Genomic DNA, 24,045 nt, shown 5'->3' on the forward strand with positions numbered 1-24,045 from the left:
GGCCTTTCTCCCACAGTGGGCAGCAGTCGCCTCAAGCCCATTCATCCTGGGCCTAGTGACCAGTGGGTACAGGCTGGAATTCTCTTGCCAGCCACCAGAGCGTTTTTTTGGTCACCTTCCTTCCCCAAGATCGGTAAAAAGCGAGGGCCTTGGGTTTCCAAATTGGAAACTTGTTACATCAAAAAGTCCTGATCCCTATTCCCTGGTCAGATCAGGACAAGGGGTTTTATTCCCATATATTTGTCATCAGAAAGTCGTCAGGAAAGCTTATCCCGAACCTTGGATCTCTAAACCGTTCAATCAGATACAAGCACTTTCATATGGAGACGTTGTTCACAATCAAAAACCTGCTTTACCCAAACTGCTTCTTGGCCACTTTGGATTTGAGGGATGCTTATCTGCACATCCCTATCCATCCAGCCTTCCAAAGATTCTCGAGGCTAGCGGTCAAGATGGGAATGGAGATTCGGCACTTTCAATTTCAAGCCCTCCCCTTCGGTCAGGGCCCACGTATTTTTACAAAAGTGTTGGGGGAGGCGCTGGCTCTGCTAAGGTTAAAGGCGATAACTATTATCCCTTACCTGGACGACCTCCTAGTGGTGGCATAGTCATACCAAAAGTTATTAGCAGATTTTCAGACTGTACAAGACTTCCTTCAATCCCTGGGCTGGTTAATAAACAAAGAGAAGTCTTCCTTAATTCCGGCCCAGAAGGTGACATTTCTGGGGTACGACTTTTGCTCAGTAGACCAAAAAGTTTTACTCCCACAGGAGAAGGTCTCAAAAATGATGCAAACAATGTCAGCCTTACAGACCAATCAGTCGGTCTCGCTGAGAGAGGTTTCAAGAGCAGTGGGTCTGATGACCTTGTGCTTTCCTGCGGTGCCATGGGCAAGAATTCATCAACGCCCATTGCAGCTGTTTCTACTAAGGAACTGGGACGGAGATGCAGGTTCCCTGGAATCAAGGGTCTTGTTACCCGCCAGGTTAAAAAGAAGCTTGTGGTGGTAGAGGACAAGCTTGCACCTAACAAGAGGTCTACCATGGTCCATTCCTATATCCCAGAGGATCACTACGGATGCGAGTTGCCGGGGAAGGGGAGCCAGCCTACCTCAGCAACACACTGGCACAGGGAGAATGATCCTCGAGGGAAGCAAGAGCTTCATCGAATCAGAGAGAGCTTTTAGCGGTTCAGAGAGCCTTGCAGACATTTCAGACGGAAATCAGGGGTCACAATCTCCAGATACTATCAGACAATATTGCGACGGTTGCGTACTTCAACAAACAGGGAGGTACGAGGAGTCGGATACTTCAATTTATTGCCCAGGAGATTTTATCATGGGCAGAAGGGAATCTAGCCTCAATTACAGCAGCACACCTGAAGGGGACACAGAACTGTCTGGCAGATTATCGCAGCCGCTACCGGGTAGATCGAGACAATTGGTCCCTTCATCCCGAAGTCTTTGCGGATCTCACCGGCAGATGGGGATGTCCTAAAGCGGACCTGTTCGCAAAGCAGAACAATCCCAAGACAGAAGTTCTTTTCTCTGAACCCAGCAGATCGATAATTGGGGATCGATGCTCTAGCAAATCCATGGCCATTCAGCCTCTGTTACGCCTTCCCGCCAATCAGACTTATTGCAGAAGTCCTCCGGAAGTTTCTTCTAGAATCGCCCTTTTCTGGCCCAAGAGGTCATGGTTTTCCCTGCTACAGACTCTGGTCTCGGAGCCTCATCTGAGTCTACCGAAGAGAGAAGACTTACTATCGCAGGGTCCAGTGTCACACCCACAGGTGGTTTCCTTAAACTTGACGCCTTGGTATCTGAAGAAAAGATACTAAGCGCCCAGGGGTTCTCCGACAAAGTTGTCAGGACTCTGGTAAATTGCAGAAAACCAGTCACTTGAGCCATATATTCCAAGGTTTGGAAAAAATTTAACTCATGGTTATCTGAAAATCAAACATTAATTCATGATGTTCCTTCAATTTTGGAATTTTTTCAAGAGGGTGTTGACAAAGGTCTTTCATTTAGTACCTTAAAGGTACAGGCGGCAGCTATCAGTGTTTTTCTCCAATTTTCTCTCCTGGAAAATCCCACTATAGCTAGATTTTTCAAATCAATTTCTAGGGCCAGGCCAGTAGTGGTTAGAAGTTGTCCAACCTGGGACCTGTCCCTGGTGCTTCAAACTCTGGTAGAATTTCCTTTTGAGCCCCTAGAGGATATTTCAGTTAAGTTACTTAAATTGAAAACAATTTTTCTTGTAGCAGTTACCTCAGCTCGTAGAGTAAGTGAGTTGCAGGCCCTATCAGTGAGGGAACCCTTCCTCACGATTTTTGAGGATCGAGTTGTTTTGAGAACTGGTCCAGGTTTTTTGCCTAAGGTGGCCAGTACATTCCACAGATCTCAGGACATTGTTCTGCCAACCTTTTGTAGTTCGCCTCAGGGTGACCAAGAAAGAAAGTTTAGTTTTAGACGTGAGAAGGATTCTCCTCGTCTATCTTGAGGTCACCAAGACCTTTAGAAAAACTGATGCCTTGTTTGTCCTCTTTTCAGGAGCACACAAGGGAAAATGTGTATCTAAGAGCCCTTGCACACTGGGGCGGGGGGCGGCGTCGGCGGTAAAACTCCGCTATTATTAGCGGCGTTTTACCGTCGGTATGCGGCCGCTAGCGGGGCGATTCTACCCCCCGCTAGCGGCCGAGAAAGGGTTAAATACCACCGCAAAGCGCCTCTGCAGAGGCGCTTTGCCGGCGGTATAGCCGCGCCGTCCCATTGATTTCAATGGGCAGGAGCGGTAAAGGAGCGGTATACACACCGCTCCTTCACCGCTCCGAAGATGCTGCTAGCAGGACTTTTTTTACCATCCTGCCAGCGCATCGCTCCAGTGTGCAAGCCCTCTGGGCTTGCACACTGGAATGAAAGTAGCGGCACTTTCGGGGCGGTTTGCAGGCGCTATTATTAGCGCAATAGCGCCTGCAAACCGCCCCAGTGTGCAAGGGCTCTAAAGCCACATTGGCTAGATGGGTAAAGCAAGCTATCTCTGAAACTTACAAAATTAGGGAAGTTCCTCCGCCTTTTGTTACTGCGCACTCAACAAGAGCCTTGTCTGCGTCTTGGGCTGAGAGGGCTGGTGCCTCACCGGAACAAATTTGCAGGGCTGCCACTTGGTCCAGTTATTCTACCTTCATTAAACATTATCACCTGGATCTCCTATCTGCTCAGGAGCAGGTGTTTGGTTGTAAGGTCCTTCAGGTAGTTGTCCCTCACTAGACTGGTAAGTTCTGGCTCATCGTCTCATGGGCTGTCCTGGAAGACGCTTAGAGAAAAGCTGAGTTGACTTACTGGTAACTCCTTTTCTGAGAGTCTTCCAGGGCAGCCGGATTCACACCCGGTTTTGTCTGAAGTTATGTGTATTATGCATATGTTTTACAGGGTTCCTTAGAAGACTGACACGGGGTGTGAAGGACCGCCCTTTTATTTGGTGGGGGTAATGTGTTTCCTATCCTGGTAGGAGGAGCCCTAGGTCTCATGGGCTGTCCTGGAAGATACAAAGCATATTGGAAGACTCTCAGAAAAGGAGTTACCGGTAAGTCTAACTCAGCTTTTTTTATTTTTTTTTTATTTTACAGTCCTCAATTAGATTATACCTGCATACTTATAAATAATATGCTTTGTATTTTAGTAGGATTCCTCCTGTATTTTGTATGGTAAAGCTGATGTTTTAATCTGTGTAAATGTTGCCCTCCCTGGTTCCATTGCTTACCCTATTTTGATGATGTACTTTGTGCTTCTTTATGAAATGCAGGAATATCATGGCTGGTGGGAGGGGGCAGCAGGGGGTGTACATAACTTCCTGAAAACATCACAGCACCCGGCCTCAGGACTATTCTCAAGAACCCTCAGTCGTCATGCAAGCAGTGGGCTGGCTTTTGGGAGGAGCCATACAAATATCAAAGTGTCTTGAGGGGAATGTCATTCTGGAGGGGTGGGTATTCCTAGGCAGAATGCATTTGCACTAGGTAATGCTACTTCCCTTGACTGAAAAAAAAAAAAATCAAATGAGGAAGATGCTGGCTAGGGACAGTAAGGCTGGGGAGGAGGGAGCCAGATGATGTTGGATGTCCTGCAGGGATGAGGTGGGCTCTATCTGACTTGCTGATGTACACTGCGAGAAGCTCGCAGTATGCAGTGAAATTAATTTCAGTTCAGGAGTGGAGCCTGTACAACTCCGCAAGAGTGAAGGTAATTTTTCAGTTCAGCTTTAAATATATTGTCTGTCCTATTTTTATATTTTTTTTATTGACTTTTCAGTATACATGTATACATATGTGGAAGCAACATGGATAAAAGTTTCTAAGTTGCCTTCTTGCATATAAAAAGGGGAAGATATTATCAGCACATACCACAGAATAACCAAGCAAAAGCGGAGTATACAAATAGAACAGTAAAGAATGATTTATAACGTGCAGTAAATGATTTTAAAGTGATTGTAAACGATCACCCTGTAAAACAACCCATTTAGTTTAAAATGAAAGGCAAAACATTTGTATAAAGATATATAAAAAAAAATAAAAATAACCTTTTTCCCTTTTTTAGAAGTGATTACATTCCCTCTGTTCTCAGCTGCTTAAGAGCTGGGGGGAGGAGAAGCTGCAGAACACTGAGCTTCCCAGTATGGTTGTGCAGGGGGGCATGTCAGGACAAGTCTGATCATTTGAAGAGTTACCAGCACAGCTAGAGAACTGACCACAGCATGTTCTCATGCTTGGTGTGGTCAGTTGTTAATAGGCAGAGGGAATAGCAGGAACACCAGGGATTTCACACAAAGGAAGTGTTAAAAAGTACATGGTACAGCAGACACATTATCAGGAATATGAAATGGGGTAACAAACACTTTAAAACAAAAAAAAATGTGTGGAGTCATTCTTCAGTAAGTCTACATTGTATACAACTGTGTGACTCTATATGAGTATACAGGAAAGGGGCTTGGTATGTAAAATGAGCATGTAAGCTTTTGGCAGAGCCGGCGCAGGCTGCACTCGAGTCTCCACTGGCTTCCATTTTGTCTTTTGTGATCTGTGCTGTATATGGGTCTCTTTACAGCTGTCATTAGCCATTGAGTGTGCACTACATTCAGATACAAAGCAGTTCGGGACTTATAGGAGTTTATTTACTAAAGCTGGAGAGTGCAAAATCGTTCTTCTGCAGAGAAACCAATCGACTTCTAACCTCAGCTTGTTCAGCTTTGGCAAGAAAACCTGGAAGCTGATTGGTTTCTATGCAGAAGTGAGACTGACTTTGAACTCTCCAGCTTTAGTAAATAAACCCTATAGTCTCACAGGTTACTGTGCAGCCCCTGCAACATGATGCCAAGGGGAACCATGGGCCCACCCTAATTGTATTCTCATTACTAGCAAATGTCGGACATGGACAACAAATATGGAATGCTAGAAAAAAAAAAACCTGATTGTTTCCTACCATTCCACACTCTAACCAAAACAAAAAAAGATGCTTTGACTGGAGTGCCACTTGAAGCTTTCCTGACAAATCTCACTTCATTTGCATTTTGTTGTCAGCGACAATTGTATTTATTGTAACTCACAACAACCTTAAAGCTTTTTGTGTAGAGGTACCTTGGCATGATAGTGTCCTTGAAGGTACAAATTGTAGTATATGATGCCAAAAATTGCTTTGGAACCATCTGAATTATGAAACCACAATGCTTTTCAAAATGTATTAATTTTTAATTTGGTAGCGATTTGTGCAGTATAAAGTATATAATATCTTGTATGTCATGCTAAAATCCCTGTGCAGCAATATGGGAGAGGACCACTTGTTTTCCCTCTCTGCAGACCTCATATCGTGCATTTGTGTCCATCATTAACCGTGTATTATTTAATTGTTTTTCTTTCAGTTACTGGAGCAAGTTTTATTGTTTTCAATGGTGCTTTGAAAACGTCATCTGGCTTCCTTGCCAAGTCTAGCATAGTAGAAGGTACGTACACAGGTAGATTTTTACTTTAGGATTTCATGCATTTTTTTCAAATAAGGTAGCCATTCAATGCAATTAAAGTAAAACACTGCATTACCGAGCTTAAAAAGGTTTGAAAACCCCCCTCATATTACATGTTTTGTTGGTTTTCCAATTGCACAGAAGTTACCGTAACCTCTATAGGAAACATACTTATTATGACTTAAACTGGTTCTGAATTTTAATTGAACACTTGCTTTTGTTAAACTCAGACTGGAAAAAGTGAAACAAACATATGCAAAGGTTACGCCTCTTAGGGTGAGTCAAACGAGCTTGAACTGTCTTAAGATGGATGACAGTATGAGGGTGGACTGTATGGTGGTGAACCTCCTCCTTAGATGGGGGACCAGGAGCCTGCCCAGGTGGCTTGTACGATCACCGTCATTACCAGCATAAGTGAGCCATGTATAAAGAAAAAACAAGGAGCCTCCACATGGTGTAAATCCAAAAAATTCAATTGAGGTTTATTTGATCGATCAAGATCATCCAACAATCCATAAAAGAGATTAAAAATTATAGAATCGATTCCAACAATAATAAAAGGAAGAAGCAAGCGTGGTATGGGTGGCTGGGTACAGCAAGGAGACCCGACGCGTTTCGTCTGAAGAGACTTCGGCTGGGGTGTGTGCGCCATCCCGCCACCACCACGCTTATATACACATACTGTAATACTAACACATAAAACAGCTGTTACATCAACGTGCGCTCTGACTTCCTGGTTTCCTAGCGTACGTTCCATTCAGGATCATGTGTTTACACAATCTGCCAATCGGATCTAGTGTCTGCCTTTACCAGCCAAGCCTCAGTGTGAGTGTCCTATCCGAGTGCGCTCTCACTGGGTGGGAGTGTCCACTCCCCAGTTGCCAGCCCAGTGCAGATCGTCACTGCGTTTGACGTGCACGTGACCAACGTCATGTTCTAACGTCTGATGTGTCATCGCGCCACCCGGAAATAGGAACACATTAACAAGACTACTGGAGCGCAACTGCTTTCCAAAAGGATCATCGAGGCCGGAAATGCTTGAAGTAAAAGTGAATACGGCGTTCTCAGAGTCAACCGCAAAGAAAGAATAAAATTTATTCGCCTAAATATCCAAACTAGGATATCGAATCAGAAAGTCAGTATGCATCACAGTTAGGTTACAGATATTTAAAAAGTAAAACTAAAGAAAGTATATATATATATATTAAAAATGACCGTCTTATTTCTTATGTATGAATATTAGACAGGGGTTAATGACGCCTATCTCAATTCATGTCAAATCACAAAACAAGTATAACCAATAAAACCAGAACAGAAGAGAGAAAATGTGCTGTAACGCACATATTTAAGAATTATATACCATCGACTTCAAAAATGTATTTAATAGAACGAAAAAGAAAAAATTAAAAATTTATAAAATTTAAAAAAATTAATTCATAAAAAACACAGAAACCAGGACCGAATAATTTTAAACAGAATAATTGATTACAGATATTATAACCTCCCCTCATATATAAACGGGAGCCATCTTAATTATAAGAGAGGCCCAAATTAGTCCCCAAACGAGTTAGGCGTACTCATGCCACATGTATATAAAAACTTTTATGGGGATCAAGTTGTCTAAAGAAAGGAGGGGGGGGGTTTGAGGGAGCATCTTCTGGATCACACATTCAAGATTGATTAATGAATGAATTAATGTCCCACTCCACATTAAGTCCATGTGGCGTGAAACATCTTAGCTGGTGTATCCAAAAAGTTTCAAGCCTCGTTACTCCTCTCACACTTGACTCTCCTCTCCAGCGAGGGATGAATTTATCTATTATTTGAAACTTAGTGCCAGTAGGGTCTCGGTTGTGACATGATAAGTAATGGTTGGGCACACTGTGGTTCGTACGTCCTTTTTTGATAGACTTTATATGTTCATTGACCCTTATAGCAAATGTACGAATGGTCCGCCCCATGTACTGTTTCCCGCAGGGACAAGTAATGAGGTATACAATATACCTTGTTGAACATGTAACAAAATGTTTAACAGAGTATTCTCTCCCAGTGGTAGTTGATCCAAAGGTCTCAATCTTACGGGATTTGTGTGTGTTGTACTGTATTTACACACCCTACACCTTCGACAAGGAAAAAAGCCCTTCATACTCTGGTAAAATGAGGGGACGGAAGGGGGGTCAGTTATATTGGGCGCAATCTGTCCCCTCAGGGGCATTGCACCTCTGTAAATCACCCCTGCTTGCTCTGGAATGTTAGGTCCCAGAACGGTATCATTTTTTAGTACCTTACAGTGTCTATGAATAATATCCTTAACCTGTTTGTGCTGGATTGAAAAGTTAGCGAGGAAAGACCATTTATGTTTATTTTCTAAATTATGTTTATGTTCTAAATTACCTGTTCATTATATGCATGTGTAACATTACAAAATGTCTCAATACATCAATACATTTTTGTCTGTTAAAAAATAAAAATAAAAAAATTGCCCGCATTGAAGTGAACATGTGCTTTGTGCAGGACAGTACACATAAATGCTCTCCTCCATCTTCCTTCCCTTTTTGCTCCCTTTTTGGCCTCTGGGAGCAAAGTTTTAAAAAACTATCGCTGCTGGTTCATGGCAAATTGCCATCTACTTGTGCTTTCTACAAAAATAGGTGTGCTGTCACTTTAAGGTGTTATTTATAACAATATAATGCCCATATCTATTAATGCAATACACTCAATAGTGCAATAATATGCAGTAAACAAACATTACCAATATTCTTATAACCCAGAAATCAATAAAAAGTCCAAAAAACTGATTAACAGCCACAAGTTGTGAATCAATCCAGCTCACAAACTCCTTACCAGATGATGAGATCTCAAACAAAACAAAAAAAAAAAAAGAGAGTTCAGTAGTGCTTTGTTGTCACACAGCCATAATATCCCCAATGGCAATTCAGGTCAGCTATGGCTCCAATCAGATGGTACACAAGGAATGGAGGGCAAGACTTGTAGTGTAGTAAATTTAAATCCATATAAAATGTATTAAGCTATTCCACTCACATGGGAATCAGAAAGATTGCAGTACACGGTAACCAAGTTGGCGATGCCGCAACTTCTGCCAGTGATGTCACAGGACTAAGCTGTTCCCGATGTGTTTCCACCACACGGTCATCGCCGCACACACATGAGGTTGGGGAGGGGACAGTAAAACCGTGCGGTTGAGCTGCATTTGTACCAATCCCAACTGCCCCCCCCCCCATAGCTGCAGAGGCAGCAGCCGGGGTCGAACACATGCCATGGCTGGAAAAATATCCCCAGGTGAATGGGGCTGCGCTTTAACCATGTGTATTGCACTTGTACTGCTGGGTACTGTACTGTAGGGGGAGGCGGAGAAGACGCCTCCTCCTTCCACTGCTATGCCCTTCAGTGTTCCCTGATCACACTCCCACTGTGTCAATGTACAGTTGGGCAGAGGAACTCAGGAGCTCTGTCAGATCTGAATGATTTTCTCAACCAGGATGCTACAGGACCTCAGTTGAGCGAGGCTGCTTTACAGAGTTATTCAATAATACTAAGGGGGTCAAATGTTTGTACATGCTACATTTGTTTCTATTCTAAAGAACTCAGCAAGTATATGACTGTTTACATTTTTATTCTTGTGTGTCCTGAGATGCCCAGACTTTTTCATGGTTCTAGTTGACGTTAAATTTAATAAGCTTTGCATCAAAGATCAAGTGTAAAATTTTTGTTTTTTGTATTATCTATGCTTGTAGATTCCCTGTCCAGAAAAAAATCTAATGGTTTTTTGACTTTTTAAATGAGAATGGTGAATCCCTTTAAATCAGTTATTGAATCCTCTACTTCTGATTCCTCCATTTAACTATATCTCTAAATTTCCACTTTGGTATTGTCTAGATGGAGTGATGGTACAAATAACACAGGAAATGATGGAAGCTTTACGGCAAGCTTTGAGGAACAAAAAAGACTTCCGGATAACGTGTGGTAAAATCGACTCTGGAGATTTGTCTGAAGAAGTCATTATCCAATGGGTGGAGCCTGAAGAAAAACAAAATAAAGGGTATATACAGTATTTACATTGAAAGTTTTCTTTCATCACTTGGCAGTCTTGATTCTTTTTCTGCATTTTACAGCTGTTACAGTGAGCCCACCACTTGTGATGTGCTTACCATTATTAGTGTCTCTCTCTCCCTCTCCAAATTCTATCTTTCATTTAAATTTTTTAATTCAGTTCATTCAATATCTGCTACCAGCTGGTTGCTTCAATTTGCTAATTCCCTCTAGCATTCTATATCTCTTCTGCATTTCCAGTGTTTATCAGCTCCATCTAGTGGCCATAATGCGGTATTTTACTAATGCCCATAATAAAATAACATTTGTTCAAGTTATTGGCTTAAATAACTCAGACAACAAATGTACATACAGATCTGCTGTATGAATGGCTATATAAATTTTGTATAAATCAACCTCCTAAAATATTTTATGTTGCTCCTACAGCTTTTCCACCTAATGATTGAACTTAATACATTTTTTTTTTCATGCTCTTTTCTGCAGAATCGTAAGCCCCGTTGATGGCCAGTCTATGGAAGGAATTCCAAGTGAAAGCATATGCCAGGAAACTGATTTTGAAGCTCATGATAAAACCGTAAAGTGTACAGAGGTGAAGAGTGGCTATTTGTTGGGTCATACCTCACATAGGAGTATGGTTGTGACAGATACATTGTATTGGATAGTTTGAGGAATTTTGTATTGAAGTATAACTAAAGGCAAAACTTTTTATAGTTCTGTATAGAGTGGAGAAGGTTTACAACACCTGTTAGGTTTTATTGCTGTGTCTTCGTTGGGAAGATTCGTCCTCTTTATTCGGTTTACCATTAATGCCGGGAGTGAAAGTAAAAGAAAAAAAATATTTTTGAGTTGTCACTAGAACAGGAATAGAGGGGAAATCTTCCAGTGGAGACACACATGTTCGAAATTCTCACTTTTGAGGAATTTCCTCTCACTTTCTGTTTTGGCTATGGACAGGAAGTGAAAGGAAATCTCCCCAATGGGGCACAGATAACCTGAAGGGGATTATAACCTTCCCTTACTTTATCCAAAATGAATAACAAAATTTCTCAAGTCATCTTCCAGGACGGCACACCTGAGAGATGAGAGGCTCCTCCCCACAGGAAACACAATCAATCAACAGCTGTTTTAAGTCCACACCCTTCCCCCTGATCCTCAGTTTTTGATTGTGTTTCTTCCTACATGGCGAAACTGTTTTTTTTTTTTTTCCAAATGACCTGACCAAATGACTCGAAGCCTGGGGCTGGTGGTCTCCCCCTGGGAGCCGGACCAAATGCCTGGGAAGCCTCTGGGTCTGGCGTGATATATTTATCCTTCCCGGGGGGTTCCCCTATCCTTTCCTCGGGGGGGGCAGCAGAAACTGGGAAAGCCCCCCTGAGAGCTGAAGGCCCCTGGGTACAGTGGTGTCCCCAGAACTTCAGGGGCCTTTATCCTGTCTCCCCCCCCCTTACCTGTCCAGACGTCCGTTCAGACGGGGGTGCTAGCCGTCGGTTCTTTCCAGGGGGATCGTATCCCCTGACTCCTGGGTCCCTGGTAGCTCGCGTGGGCTGCTGGGGAGGGCACCGCCTGAATGACCCGCGTTCTTACCCAGAAGGGAAGGCTGAGAGTCAGTAGGAGCAGGCGCCCACATCCTCCTTTCGAGGAGGCACCAGTTTACTATGGTGAATGTCTGCCTAAACCACCTCAGATGGGAATGAGGAACGTACGGCAATGATTTCCCTTGTGAACCAGGTTCAGGAGTTACTTCTTTACAAACTGAGGATCAGGGGGAAGGGTGTGGACTTAAAACAGCTGTTGATTGATTGTGTTTCCTGTGGGGAGGAGCCTCTCATCTCTCAGGTGTGCCGTCCTGGAAGATTTCCCAGAAAGACAGTTACCGGTAAGTAACTAGTACTTTTTACCTTTGGTTCTACCTAAATGTACATACATGTTACCAGGCTTATACAGTAACCCACGGCACCCAATTAGATTTCAGTTTGTCATAGGTTGAATTCATTAAATTATATAATTAAGTAACAAATGATTAATTCTTCTTGTTTGCTATGGGTTACTGCTCTTTGCTTATTGTGTTTTGCCCTATTAGATACTCTTAGCTGAATTTTTTTAGGACCTGCCAAGAGCAGAGGAAGCAACACACAAAATAAAGATGTTTTTCAGGGTTGAATAAGGCTGGGTATACACTAGTAGATTTTCATTCAGAATTTTTCATTTTAACCACTTAAAGACCGCCCAGCGCACATATACGGTGGCAGGGCGGCTCTATTGTGTGAAACATACCTGTACGTCGTTTCATGCAATAGATACTGTGGGCATGCCCGCGGGTCCGGCGGACTCGATGGCCACCCGCGATTGTGGTACAGAGAGGCAGAACGGGGATCTGCCTATGTAAACAAGGCGGATCCCAGTTCCGACTGGACAACATGGAGATCTGCTGTTCCTAGTGATCCAGAACAGTGGTCTCTGTGTTGTCCCAGTGAGTCCAGCTCCCACAAAGTTAGAACACACCCAGGGAACACAGTTAACCCCTTGATCGCCCCCTAGTGTTAACACCTTTCCTGCCCGCGTCATTTCTACATTGACCGGTGCATTTTTTTTTTTTTTTTTAAGCACTGATCACTGTAATGTCCCTGGTCCCCAAAAAGTGTCACTTAGGGTCAGATTTGTCCTCCGCAATTTCGCAGTCCCGCTAAAAATCGTAGATTGCCACCATTACAAGTAAAAAAATTTTAAAAAAAGGTCCATAAATCTATCCCCTATTTTGTTGGCGCTATAACTTTTGCGCAAACCAATAATTATACGCTTATTGTGTTTTTGTTTTATTTTTTTTACCCAAAAATATGTAGCAGAATACATATTAACCTAAACTGATGAAGAATTTTTTTTTTTTATACATACATATTTTTTTGGATATGTATTATAGATGCAAAGTAAAAAATATTCATACGCGTTTTTGTGTGCATATTCGCGCAAATGATCATTTGAAAAACTACTAGAGTATACTCAGCCTAACTATTCTAAACATATTGATTTCTGTATGTAGAGCAAGCTTTAAGTTTTGCCTGTGACAATCAAATAGTGTTTGAATTATGAATAGGGGCTAAAGTATATGTAGGTTATTTTTTAAATAGTTTTGGATAGTATAGGCAAAAGTTAAAGGGGTTGTAAACCCTTGTGTTTTTTCACCTTAATGCATCCTATGCATTAAGGTGAAAAAACTTCTCTCGCTCAGCAGCCCCCAGCCCTTCCTTTTACTCATCTGAGCCCGTTTGTTCCCCCGCCAGAGACACACTCTACCTCTCTGGCCGGGGGGTTCTCGGCTCCTGATTTAATAGATTGATAGCAGTGCAGCCGTTGGCTCCGGCTGCTGTCAATCAAATCCAATGACGCGGGGGGTGGGACCAAGTCCTGCATTCTGTGTCTATGGATGCAAATGCTGGGCTCGGGAGCGTGCTCGCACGGTAACCCCCTGGGAGAGCGCTTCTCCTAGGGGGTTTCCAGATGCCAGGAGGAGCCTCGGACGCCACCGGGGGACCCTCAGAAGATGAGGTCCGGGGCCACTCTGTGCAAAACGAACTGCACAGTGGAGGTAAGTATGATATGTCTGTTCTTTAAAAAAAAAAACCGAGGGTTTAGTAACCCATTAAAACTACTGTCAGGCTTTTTTTGCCATCTGTGCCCTATTGGGGAGAAGTGCCTTTACTTCCTGCCCCAGGGACAAAATAGAAAGTCAGAGGTGACTGAAAACTGAAAATTTTAAAACTTCTGTTACTTTTAGGACCGATCGAGAGGGTGAATCTCTTTACTGGAAGCCTCAAAAAAAAAAATACAAACTTGAGCAGAGACACTACCAAAAACTTAAAAAAAAGCCTGGGCTTTAAATGCACTTTAAAAAGAATACAAAACCAAAAGGCTCTGTAGAGGGGGAGGTTCTTTCACTGCATTGTTTTGTACTGTAAAAGCAGAACCTGCACCACCGTTAATGTTTTTTGAGATTGTGGCTAGTGGGCCAGTATAGTAGCAGTAATTTTCTTAATCTCTATTTGATTAGATGTGTATGCTATTAGGTGTATTATTGGCCACCTTGTAGTTTATTATTTTTTATTTAGTCGCATGCATTTTACATTTACTGTTAGATTAAAATGAACACGACAGGTTAGCAGTGCAGCATGCAGCCATATAGCTTGTGTAACCATTTTTTTTTAAATTTAATTCCCAGTTGAACCCTCTATTTATTACTGTAAAGCAGTCATGCTACATATACAATAATAAATACGCTGCTCCTTTTTTTAGTTTTTTTTTTTTTTTATGTTCAGTAGCAAAGGTTAAAATACCCAGTGCCAGCAGCATCCTGGAGAGGCAGACTGCTGTTTTCACTCACAAGCAGTTCCCTGCGCAGAATTCATGTTGAACTGGATATTTTATCCCTCGCTTCAGCACTTAACTAAACGAATTAAAATAAAGTAGGGAATTTATTACTGTATATGCATTGCATCCTGATTGATTGTATTACAGCAATAAAAACAGTGGGTTTAAAGCTAAAGCATAATGCATTTTATTCTTTTTTTTTTGTAGGTGTTTTATCTTCTTAGAGAGCGTGAACCCTTCAGCAGTACAGCTCATATTCAGTTTGCTAAAGAAATTGCCACAGCGTGTGGAGCTGCCCTGTGCCCACATATAAAGACCTTGAAGAACAGAGGAATGAACAAGATAGGACTGCGAGTTTCTATGGATATTGACATGGTATCTCTTCATAATCATTTCTGTCATATTTCTCAGTTTTTCTAAAGAACGTAATAAGTATTGAATTTATGGTGGATTCAATTACAGGTTCCATGTTTATTTAAAGCAAAACAGTAGTCCATTTTATACTTTTAAAAAGAAAAACCTTGCCTAAGGCTGCTGTCACACTTTTAAAGCTGTCACTGGCGACAACTTACCAGCAACAGGATCACTGTTAAGAGTGTTAAAAATGTTCAGTCTGTTGCCGTCAGGATGAGCGAGCCATTGCCAGCTCACTGATGCAAACATTGCAGAATGTCAATTGCCAGTGCAAAAGCAACGCCTTGCTCATCCATTTAGTGACAGAGCAACATGTGCAAAAGCTTTTTTTTTTTTTTTTTTTTTTTCCCTGCCCTGTTCTACATAGCGAGCAGGATTGCAAGTGTGACATGGACCTAAGAAGCATGTTACCTTTATCAGCCAGGAAAGCTCCCTCTGTACCAATCCTTATTTTTTTTTTTTTTTTTTGTCCCCTTGAGCCTGTTTTGATAGCTGTGGTCTGCTAGCTGCTATTCCACTGCAATCACTCTGTTTTAGTTGCCAGTAAGGGCCTTTTGATTAGACAGGATGATGGCAGTTGATATGGCTTAGCCATGAGATCAGAGAATGTTGGACTTGAAGTGATTGTAAAGCCTCGTTTAAAAAAACAAACATGTTATATTTGCCTCCTCTGTGCAGTTGGTTTTGCACAGAACAGCCTGGATCCTCCTCTTCTCGAGTTCCTCTTTGCTGCTCCTAGTCCCTCCCTCCTTTGAGTGCCCCTCAGCCAGCAGCTTGCTACAGGGGGCACCCAAGCAGAATCAGAGCTCCATGTATCCATTCAGACACAGAGCCCCGGCCTGCCCCCCCCCCCCTGATTGGCTGGCTGACTTTGACAGCTGCGGGAGCCAATAGCGCCTCTGCTCTGTCTCAGCCAATCAGGAGGAGTGTGCTGGATGGCTGAGGGGATCGTGGACATCGCTGGAGAGAAAAGGAGCTCAGGTAGGTAATTGGAGGGTGCCGGGGGGCTGCTACAAACAGAAGGTTTTTATCTTAATGCATAGAATGCATTAAGATAAAAAAACCTTCTGCCTTTACAACTCCTTTTAAGTGACAAAGTGAAACAAAGTCAGAGGGGTGCCTCAAAGACCTGTCCTTGGTAGCGGTCGACTCCATTCGTCAGTACTTCTCTTATGCTTTTGTCTCTCCTCCAAATACAGCCTGCCTCTCTCACCAAGCATCTTCAGTTTATGACTGTTCTACAGACTCTCGCCCAGAGATCTCCTATCATCTCTAATTCCGTGATATTCACCAATTGGGCACATTCCAATCTTTAGGCTGGGTGCTCCTTTCCCAGGGGCATGCAGAATGCCCCTCCTTAACAATCTATCAAGTGAGGTAGTTCTCACCTAGTGTGATGATAGAGAAATCCATCCTAGAAATATTTTCTGTTAACTTGCTACGCCTTCCGTTTGGCATTGCCAAACATATAACCCTTTGTACTCTGCAGGTCTTGGTTAGGTCTTCAATATCCTCTTCCTAACACCTTGGCTTTTGCACTTCCTGTGCACCCTCTTTTGCAAGAAGTTGCTCCTCCTCTTTCCTTATTTTAGCTTTCTTTGCCCCCCTGAGGCCTTTGTCAGATGCTTTTAGCCACGTAGAGCACCCCCTTTGTGCTCAAAGGGAGTTATTCTATTTAAATGGCCTCAGTAAAATTGAAATCATCTTCTCTCCATTGCTTCTAGCAGCCATAGGCTGCCATTGCTCCCTATGATTTCTTCCCGATGCCCCCTCTTCTTTTCTTATTTTCTAATTTTTTTCTAGACCACAAGAGTGCCAAATATCCAAAGTAACCCCCCCCCCCCCCCCCCATTTGTCACCCTGCAGGCATATCAAACAATTATTATTCATCTTATGGGTGCAGACAGGATTAGGGCTGCCTGCCACCTGCCACTTATTCCCTTGTAAGCTGAACCCTCTCTGTTCCTTAAAGGAAGCCTATGGGATTTCTTCCTCCTCTTCCACCGGTTGATTGGTTATTTTGCCTTTTTTTCTGAAGCTTCTGCCCTCAGAGAATGAGTAACTCCTTCACTACCTGAAGCCATTCTCTCAGATGTTGGGGTCTTTGGGGTTTTTATTGTACAGCATCTAGCATATGTTCTCACAAGTTGGTGGGCCACCACCTGTTTTCTGGTCTTGATAAGCCTTCATGCTTTGGCTACAAATCTTCTATTGATCCTGTAGGCCTGTTGTCGTTGTTTTGTCTGTTTTGTTGCCCACCTCTGGATTTGTTGCTTGGCGATATATCATGGAGTAGGAGTAGTTGGAGTAGAGTACAGGACACAGGTCTCTCCCCTCTTTCCCCCAAGATCTCCTTCTTAGCGCTTGCTGAAAAAAAAACTGGAACATCATAGAGTGAGCAGGCTTATATGGGTACCCTAGGGGGCAGTTCCCAGCAAAGCTTTTACAAGTGTCCAATTATCTGAAGTTAGTGACACATCTAAGAATCAATTCCTGTGTTGTGTACTCTACTCCGTGACTTAGAATTTACAGGCTCGTCAAAACTCCTATTTTTAAAGTTATTTTCAATATTAAAGCCTAAGTGCAGCCAAAGTCAAAAACAGAAAAATTAGCACAAGGGGCATAGCTTACAGCTACAATAGGATATGTCCCCTGTGCCGATGTTGCTTCTTTCAGTTAAAATCCTTCTCCATCCATGCCCCACCCTGCTGCCGTTATCTTCTGGTGCAGCGGGGGTTAATATAACTAAGGGGCCGTCACAGGCTCTCTTTCAAAGAGGCTGACTATGCCTACCCTTTCCACCCAGCTGCTCCATTTATGGTAGCCGTATTACAGCTTTGGAGGGGACGGAACTATCATAAACTCATTCTCTGTTCATAGATACTTTTTTTCTTTCTCAGAAGCTGGATGAAGGATGAAGCTAGGCAGAAAGGGAGGGCACAGTCAGGCTCTCTTCATAAGAGCCCCTGATGGCCCTTTAGTCGTATTAACCCCCACTGCAACGGAAGGTTATGGCAGCAGAGGTGGGGTGGGAGGTGGCATGGATGGAGGAGGATCTCAACTAAAAGTAAGGGGCATCAGAACAAGGGACATATCCTACTGACTGTAAGCTATATCCCTTTTGCAGATTTTTCTGTTTTTGATTTTGGCTGCACTTAGGCTTTTAAATGTGTATTTTTCATTAAAAAGAATACCTGGCTAACCTCCTATGAAAGATCATTGTTCAGGCACTTTCTGTTATTGGGTATGTTACCGGTGTCACACTCTTGTGCGCTTTTCTTGTGGCCGTATTAATACATTGAGCAGGCATGGTCTGCTGCTGTCACTGAGCAATGATGTGCAGCAGACACTCTGTTTGGTATATGTAGACAGGAAGGGGGTTAGATTCAGCAGCACGGATATGCAAAAAAGGATATATATATATATATATATATATATATATATATATATATAAATAAAATATTGTATGTGTGTATGTGTGTGTGTGTATATGTATGTATATATATATATATATATATATATATATATATATATATATTATTGTACATTCACATCAGTTGAGTAATTCCTTCACTACCTGAACCCATTCTCTCAAAGATGTTTGGGTCCTTGGTGGTTTTCTTTTTCTTTCTTTTTTTTTTTTTTTTTACAGCATCTAGTATCTGTCCTCGCAAGTTGGAAGACCACCACCTGTTTTTCTGATCTCGATAAGCCTCCATGCTTTGGCTTCATGGTGTTTTAGCTTGGTAACATCCACTAATATCCACTTAGGATTTAGCACATACCTTTTTACTAAAATTCTCGTATTCTTACAGTGAGTCATTTTGTGGATATTTATCTTGTCCTTTTTTTTTCTGTCCTAATATTAGGTGGAGTATCGAGCAGGATCAGGAGGTCAGCTTCTCCCTCAAGCATACCTAAATGACCTAGACAGCGCTTTGATTCCCGTCATCCACAACAGGACATCAGACAGCAGCATATTGCCTCTGGTGATAGAACTAATTTTTTACCTAATAGAAAGCCTCAGTTAGCATAAACATCTATACGTGGCTTGTTTTTTTATGGCACAGATGGGTCAGGTCAGCCATCTCAGACTTAATATTTCCTTCACCAGCTTCTTAGTCAATTAGCCTCCCTATGCAGGAGAGCAGAATTTTCATGTGGCGATTGTGCATTGCTATACATGAAATAGTAAACTTGCACCTTCAAGGCCAATCCATGCAGTTTGTATTATCACATTCACGCTCATTTAAAGGTAAAATGTTCTGTACATTGGACACCATTCTAGGCGCAAATGAAGCAAAGACCGAATGTTTGTGTTCAATTTTTGTGTTAAAAATCTGAACTCAGTACAATATCAGCTAGAGGTTAGAATGAAATTGTTGTGCTCCTTATTCACTGCCAGGCAGCGTAAACCTATAAGCACACAATATACTTCAAATAAGTATGTAATCCCCTGATTATTAGAAATTTGTACATTGTACAGGTGTTTATTTTCCTGTATTCTGCTTACAGTGGCAGTGTGTGCACTTTAGAGTGACCACAATTTTCTGGTATTTGATCATTTTAATTAATTTAAGCAAAATACTTCTCTCTGGCAGCATTTGGTTCAGTGTTGGACACTGATTTGTTGGATACACTGAACCCTGTAAAAGGGACAAACACTATTTTGCTGGCAACATAAAATATTTTTCCAATCACCATTTAAAGCAAGCAGGATAAAACATATAATTAATGTGCCAGTTTATCCGAGTTAGTAACTAATAGGCACATGCCTTCATTATCAAAAACATTAAAACCAATCCGAGCTTTAAATTGAAATTGAATACATTCTAGGAGCATCGACACTAAAAGGGTGCATAGTCTTATGGTTTGTTTTCTTAAGAGTGTTGCCACAGCCTGAATAGAAAAGCCTGTCTCCTGCCAGCATGCTGTATAGAAGGACCCCTGTTCTCTGTACTTAGTGCTTGTACACCTCAGGCATGATATATAAACAAAGCTTAGCCCTCTATAGTGTGTGCTTGTCTCAATTAAGAGCACTAAGTGTCATTTTTGTCTGCAACTTCATTCCTCTGCTATAAGCATGAATTGCTTCTGACAAGTTTTCCTGACGCCAAGAGAAAAATGGTGACGGAATGGAGCTCCAGCAGATTGACAGCCTCAGCTCTGCTGCTGTTTAAAGGGGGGGGGGGTTTGTGTCCCTTCCCTCCAATCAACTCTGAGTTTTCCTCACTAAACTCTGCAGAGTGTAACTTCAGCTCTCCGCCCCCTTTTTTCTGACAGCTCAGACAAGCCTTATAAATTCTGGACTTTGGATGTAGAGAAGAGAAGGCAGCAGATAAACAGGTACAACTTATGTCGCATGATTTGCTTTATTTGTGTATCACCTGAGGCCAGTCACTTCACTGGGTAATTATAAGGGTTTGCAGCCACTTTAAGCAGTGACCTCTCTGCAGAGGTCCAACATGCCGCCTGCTGAGTTAGGACTAGAGCTTTCCAATCCATAGGGAGCTGGATGTTGGCAAGGGAAAGGCTTTTCCACTCTGTGGTGGCTTTCTTTAAAAAAAAAAAAAAAGTAAGACTTTAATCATCCTTGATTTTTATGCACCTTGGATGTGTTTAGATTATTTAAACTGAATGTTCATCTGGGCTGTAAAGTATTACTTTAGGTGCTGGCATTTAGTGTGTTTTTTTTTTTTTTTTTACATAAACTATCTGGCTCCTGGGATTGTTCAGATGGGATTTAACAAAATAGCTAACGCATCTATAGGGAAAAATCTTGTTCATAGGGGAGCTCCAGAGTTCTCACTTGCAGAGCCCTTTTACACTGGGTCCCCCGTGCGTTAGCGGTAAAGCGCCGCTCGTTTTAGTGGCGCTTTACTGCTGTTAAATCGGCGCTTTTCGGCCGCTAACGACACTTTTAACCTCAAAGAAGGGGTTAAAAACGCCCATGTTGCGGCGCTTTCGAATCGCTTTTCATGTCAATGGGCAGGGCGTTTTGGAGTGCTGTATACAGTGCTCCCAAACCGCCCCAAAGATTCTGCTTGCAGGACTTTTTCTAATGTCCTCAAAGCACTCGGGCTTTCACACTGCATGGGAGGCAGTTTTCAGGTGCTTTACAGGCACTATTTCTAGCGCTAAAACGCCAGAAAACTGCCTCAGTGTGAAACGGGTCTTAAGGTTTCTGGGTTTGATAACAGGACAGTTTATTGAAACACTGGTGCAATGATCATTATATGCTTCTTTGTTAATATGTAACTTATTCTTAGCTTTACTGCTGCCCTTGCAATCACACTGCTGGATCAGTTTCTCCTTAATAGTCGAATTGTGCTTTCCGTCTGACCGGGACTTCACAGAGGTGCTTTGAATGCTGCTTGTTTTTTTTTAATTATTAAACAGAATCCAGCTAAGCTCAGAATTGCATTCTTTGTTTGGCAAAAAGAATGGATGTGGAAAGCTTTAGCCTGGATAGCAGCACCCTCTCCCCTGTTCTATTTTTTTGTCTTTGTTCAAACTGATGTTGAAATTCTCTGCTTTTGTGTACATTTTAAATAAGGCTTATCTTCAATACATGTTTGTTTTATTTAACTTAGGCCATTTTCACACTTGTGCAACCTTCAGTCGCGTGACTTTGCCATGACTTTGACGCGACTCAAGTCGCATCAAAAGTCAGACCAAAGTAGTGCAGGGACTACTTTGAAGTTGCTGTTACTTGAAGTCACACAGATATGAACGATACTCATTGGAACTCATGGGGTATGACTTGTCATGCGACTTTACAGTCCCAAGTCGCACAAGTGTGAAAGGGGCCCTAAAGGGGTTTTCTATGCAAGGCAAAACATGAATCCCTGCATCTGACCTCTCCATTGTTGGCATGGTAGCTTTACCCCCATACACGTCACAAGTATTAATATACACTGTTTACTTTGCTTGATGAACTAACACTACAACCATTTGGATGTTGCAGAACTCACAAAGCCATTCTAGCTAAATGCCTGATTTAACCTGCAGTGACCCTACTGCTAAAATTTGGGCACATGGGGCTTATACCCACAGCATGTAAATTTTGCTTGTAGATTAGACCTTCTCTTACTACATGGGGGGCTCATGCAAGTTACGCACTTTAATTTGCTTTGTGGACAACCCCTTTTAAAAGCAGTTTCTGGTTCTAAATGGGGAAAAAAAATTTATGAAACAAAAATATAAAATAAATGGGAAAAGTTTTCTATTTGCTGCGTGTAATGTTTGCAGTCCCAAACTGCTAATTTAAATTGCAATTAATGTTTGAATAATCCTGTTGTATGCATAAACCTTAATGTTATTCTAGAATCTGCCGTATGTATTTTTTATTTCATGTTGTTTGTTCTGAAATGTGTCCCTTCAGCAAAAGAGGAAAGAAAAAAGCCTCTTTGGAACCAAAGGGTTCATTTTAATAACTTTATATTTAAAGAAGCTATATTTAGATATACTATTGCTATATGGATTAGATGCTAAATATACTTTGTATATTTATAATTATACAAGCAATAATTTAGAAATGGCACACCTATATTTTTCTACAATGTTAAATTCCATGATGTAATTTATCTAGTTTGGTCTTCTCTTCAATATATATACATTAATGTAAAATGAACATTTGTAATGCACTCTTTTTGTTGAAGCATCTGAAATGAATATCTGAATGTAGCATTTCTGTGTTTATATGTGTAATGTGCTCAGGCTATAAATACTGTGTTTAAATGTAGACCAGATAAGTCGGTACTAAATCTAGACGACAAGGAGAGCCAGTATGGCCAGGCAATTCATATCACTGTAAAATTGTGATGTGTAAGTTGTCTTCAATGCTTCAGCATTTTTAGAAGAAAGTAGTTACCTGTAGTATCTTGGAGAACAGTAGACTTTATACATTAAAGTGACTGAAGAAACTTTTCCTTTGAGAAATTTAGAGGTCTATTTATAAAATATTCATTAGACGAATGTCATACACATTCGTGCAGGGTGCACAAATTTTGGCCATTATTTCTATAAGGGCCCTTTCACACTGGGGCGGTTTGCAGGCGCTATTGCGCTAATAATAGCGCCTGCAAACCGACCCAAAACAGCCGCTGCTGTGTCTCCAGTGTGAAAGCCCCGAGGGTTTTCACACTGGAGCGGTGCGCTGGCAGGACGGGAAAAAAAGTTCTGCTAGCAGCATCTTCGGAGCGGTGAAGGAGCAGAGTTTATACCGCTCCTCCACCACTCCTGCCCATTGAAATCAATGGGACAGCGCGGCTATACCGCCAGCAAAGCGGTGGTTTTTAACCCTTTCTCGGCCAATAGCGGGGGGTAAAACCGCTAGCGGCCGAATACCGACAGTAAAGCGCCGCTTACAATAGCGGCGCTTTACCCCCGCCCCAGTGTGAAAGGGGCTTAACAGAGTAATTCCTGGGTTCGTCAGCTCCATCTAGTGGCTAAAATGTGCTATATTTTCTCACTGAATTATTTCAGAAAACTGTACCGCATTTTGGTGACTAGATGATGCTGATGATCACTGGAATTAATCTATACAGATATTATTGCCAAAAATGTATGCAGCTTGCATTGATTGGAGTTATGCTTTAAGCTTTTTCATATGAGGAGTAAGTTCTGCAGGAGGTAATGTGATTTAGGTTTTTATTGCTGTCTGTGTCCCTGCTGTTGAGATGTACTCTCTTTATTTGTATACTCTAAAAAAAAATTGGCTTTAGATATACCGTAAAGGCTGCTTTTGCTGACTTCTCATTCTGCAATTGCCTGTTGCCTGGCTGTCATTCTGACCCTTTCTTTTCAGCACTGATTTACCAACCGATTTATATACAGATAAGGATCTCTGACTTCTGTATATTTGTTCCAGGTGACTGACTCAGAAAGTGGTGAAGTCAATAATAGCCAAGCAAGTTGCATTTTCGAAATGTCAGCAGTCCTTATATTTTCTCTTAGGAAAAGTTGAAAAGAACAATTCAGCAGCCAATTCGATTCTCACTTTCATTCTCCTATACTGCACTTCAGAAATATAGGGGGATTTGATCTGGCAATATATGCAACAAAGGACAAGTCTTCCTTCAAAAGGCTTTATGCACGAGTTATACTAGTGTTTCCCAGACCCATTGGGGTACACCTAACTGGTCACTATTGTCAGTTCTCTTCACAAAGTCGCAGGTAAAATAAT

At 42.0% G+C, this 24,045-nt stretch overlaps 1 protein-coding gene across 1 annotated transcript in view; it reads left to right on the top strand.

The window, feature by feature from the left end:
• ZFYVE16 (zinc finger FYVE-type containing 16) overlaps positions 1–22,491 on the top strand; it is a 106,744-nt gene extending 84,253 nt beyond the window's left edge. Inside the window, exons 14-18 of the mRNA XM_073624429.1 lie at positions 5,913–5,993; positions 9,909–10,071; positions 10,566–10,671; positions 14,652–14,819; positions 18,728–22,491. Of these exons, the coding sequence (XP_073480530.1) occupies positions 5,913–5,993; positions 9,909–10,071; positions 10,566–10,671; positions 14,652–14,819; positions 18,728–18,889 (680 nt within the window). The 3' untranslated portion in view covers positions 18,890–22,491. The remainder of the gene's footprint in view (positions 1–5,912; positions 5,994–9,908; positions 10,072–10,565; positions 10,672–14,651; positions 14,820–18,727) is intronic.
• The last annotated feature ends 1,554 nt before the right edge of the window (positions 22,492–24,045 follow it).

This window comes from Aquarana catesbeiana, linkage group LG01 (assembly GCF_042186555.1).
Source record: "Aquarana catesbeiana isolate 2022-GZ linkage group LG01, ASM4218655v1, whole genome shotgun sequence".
In the NCBI taxonomy this organism is placed as follows: Eukaryota; Metazoa; Chordata; class Amphibia; order Anura; family Ranidae; genus Aquarana; species Aquarana catesbeiana.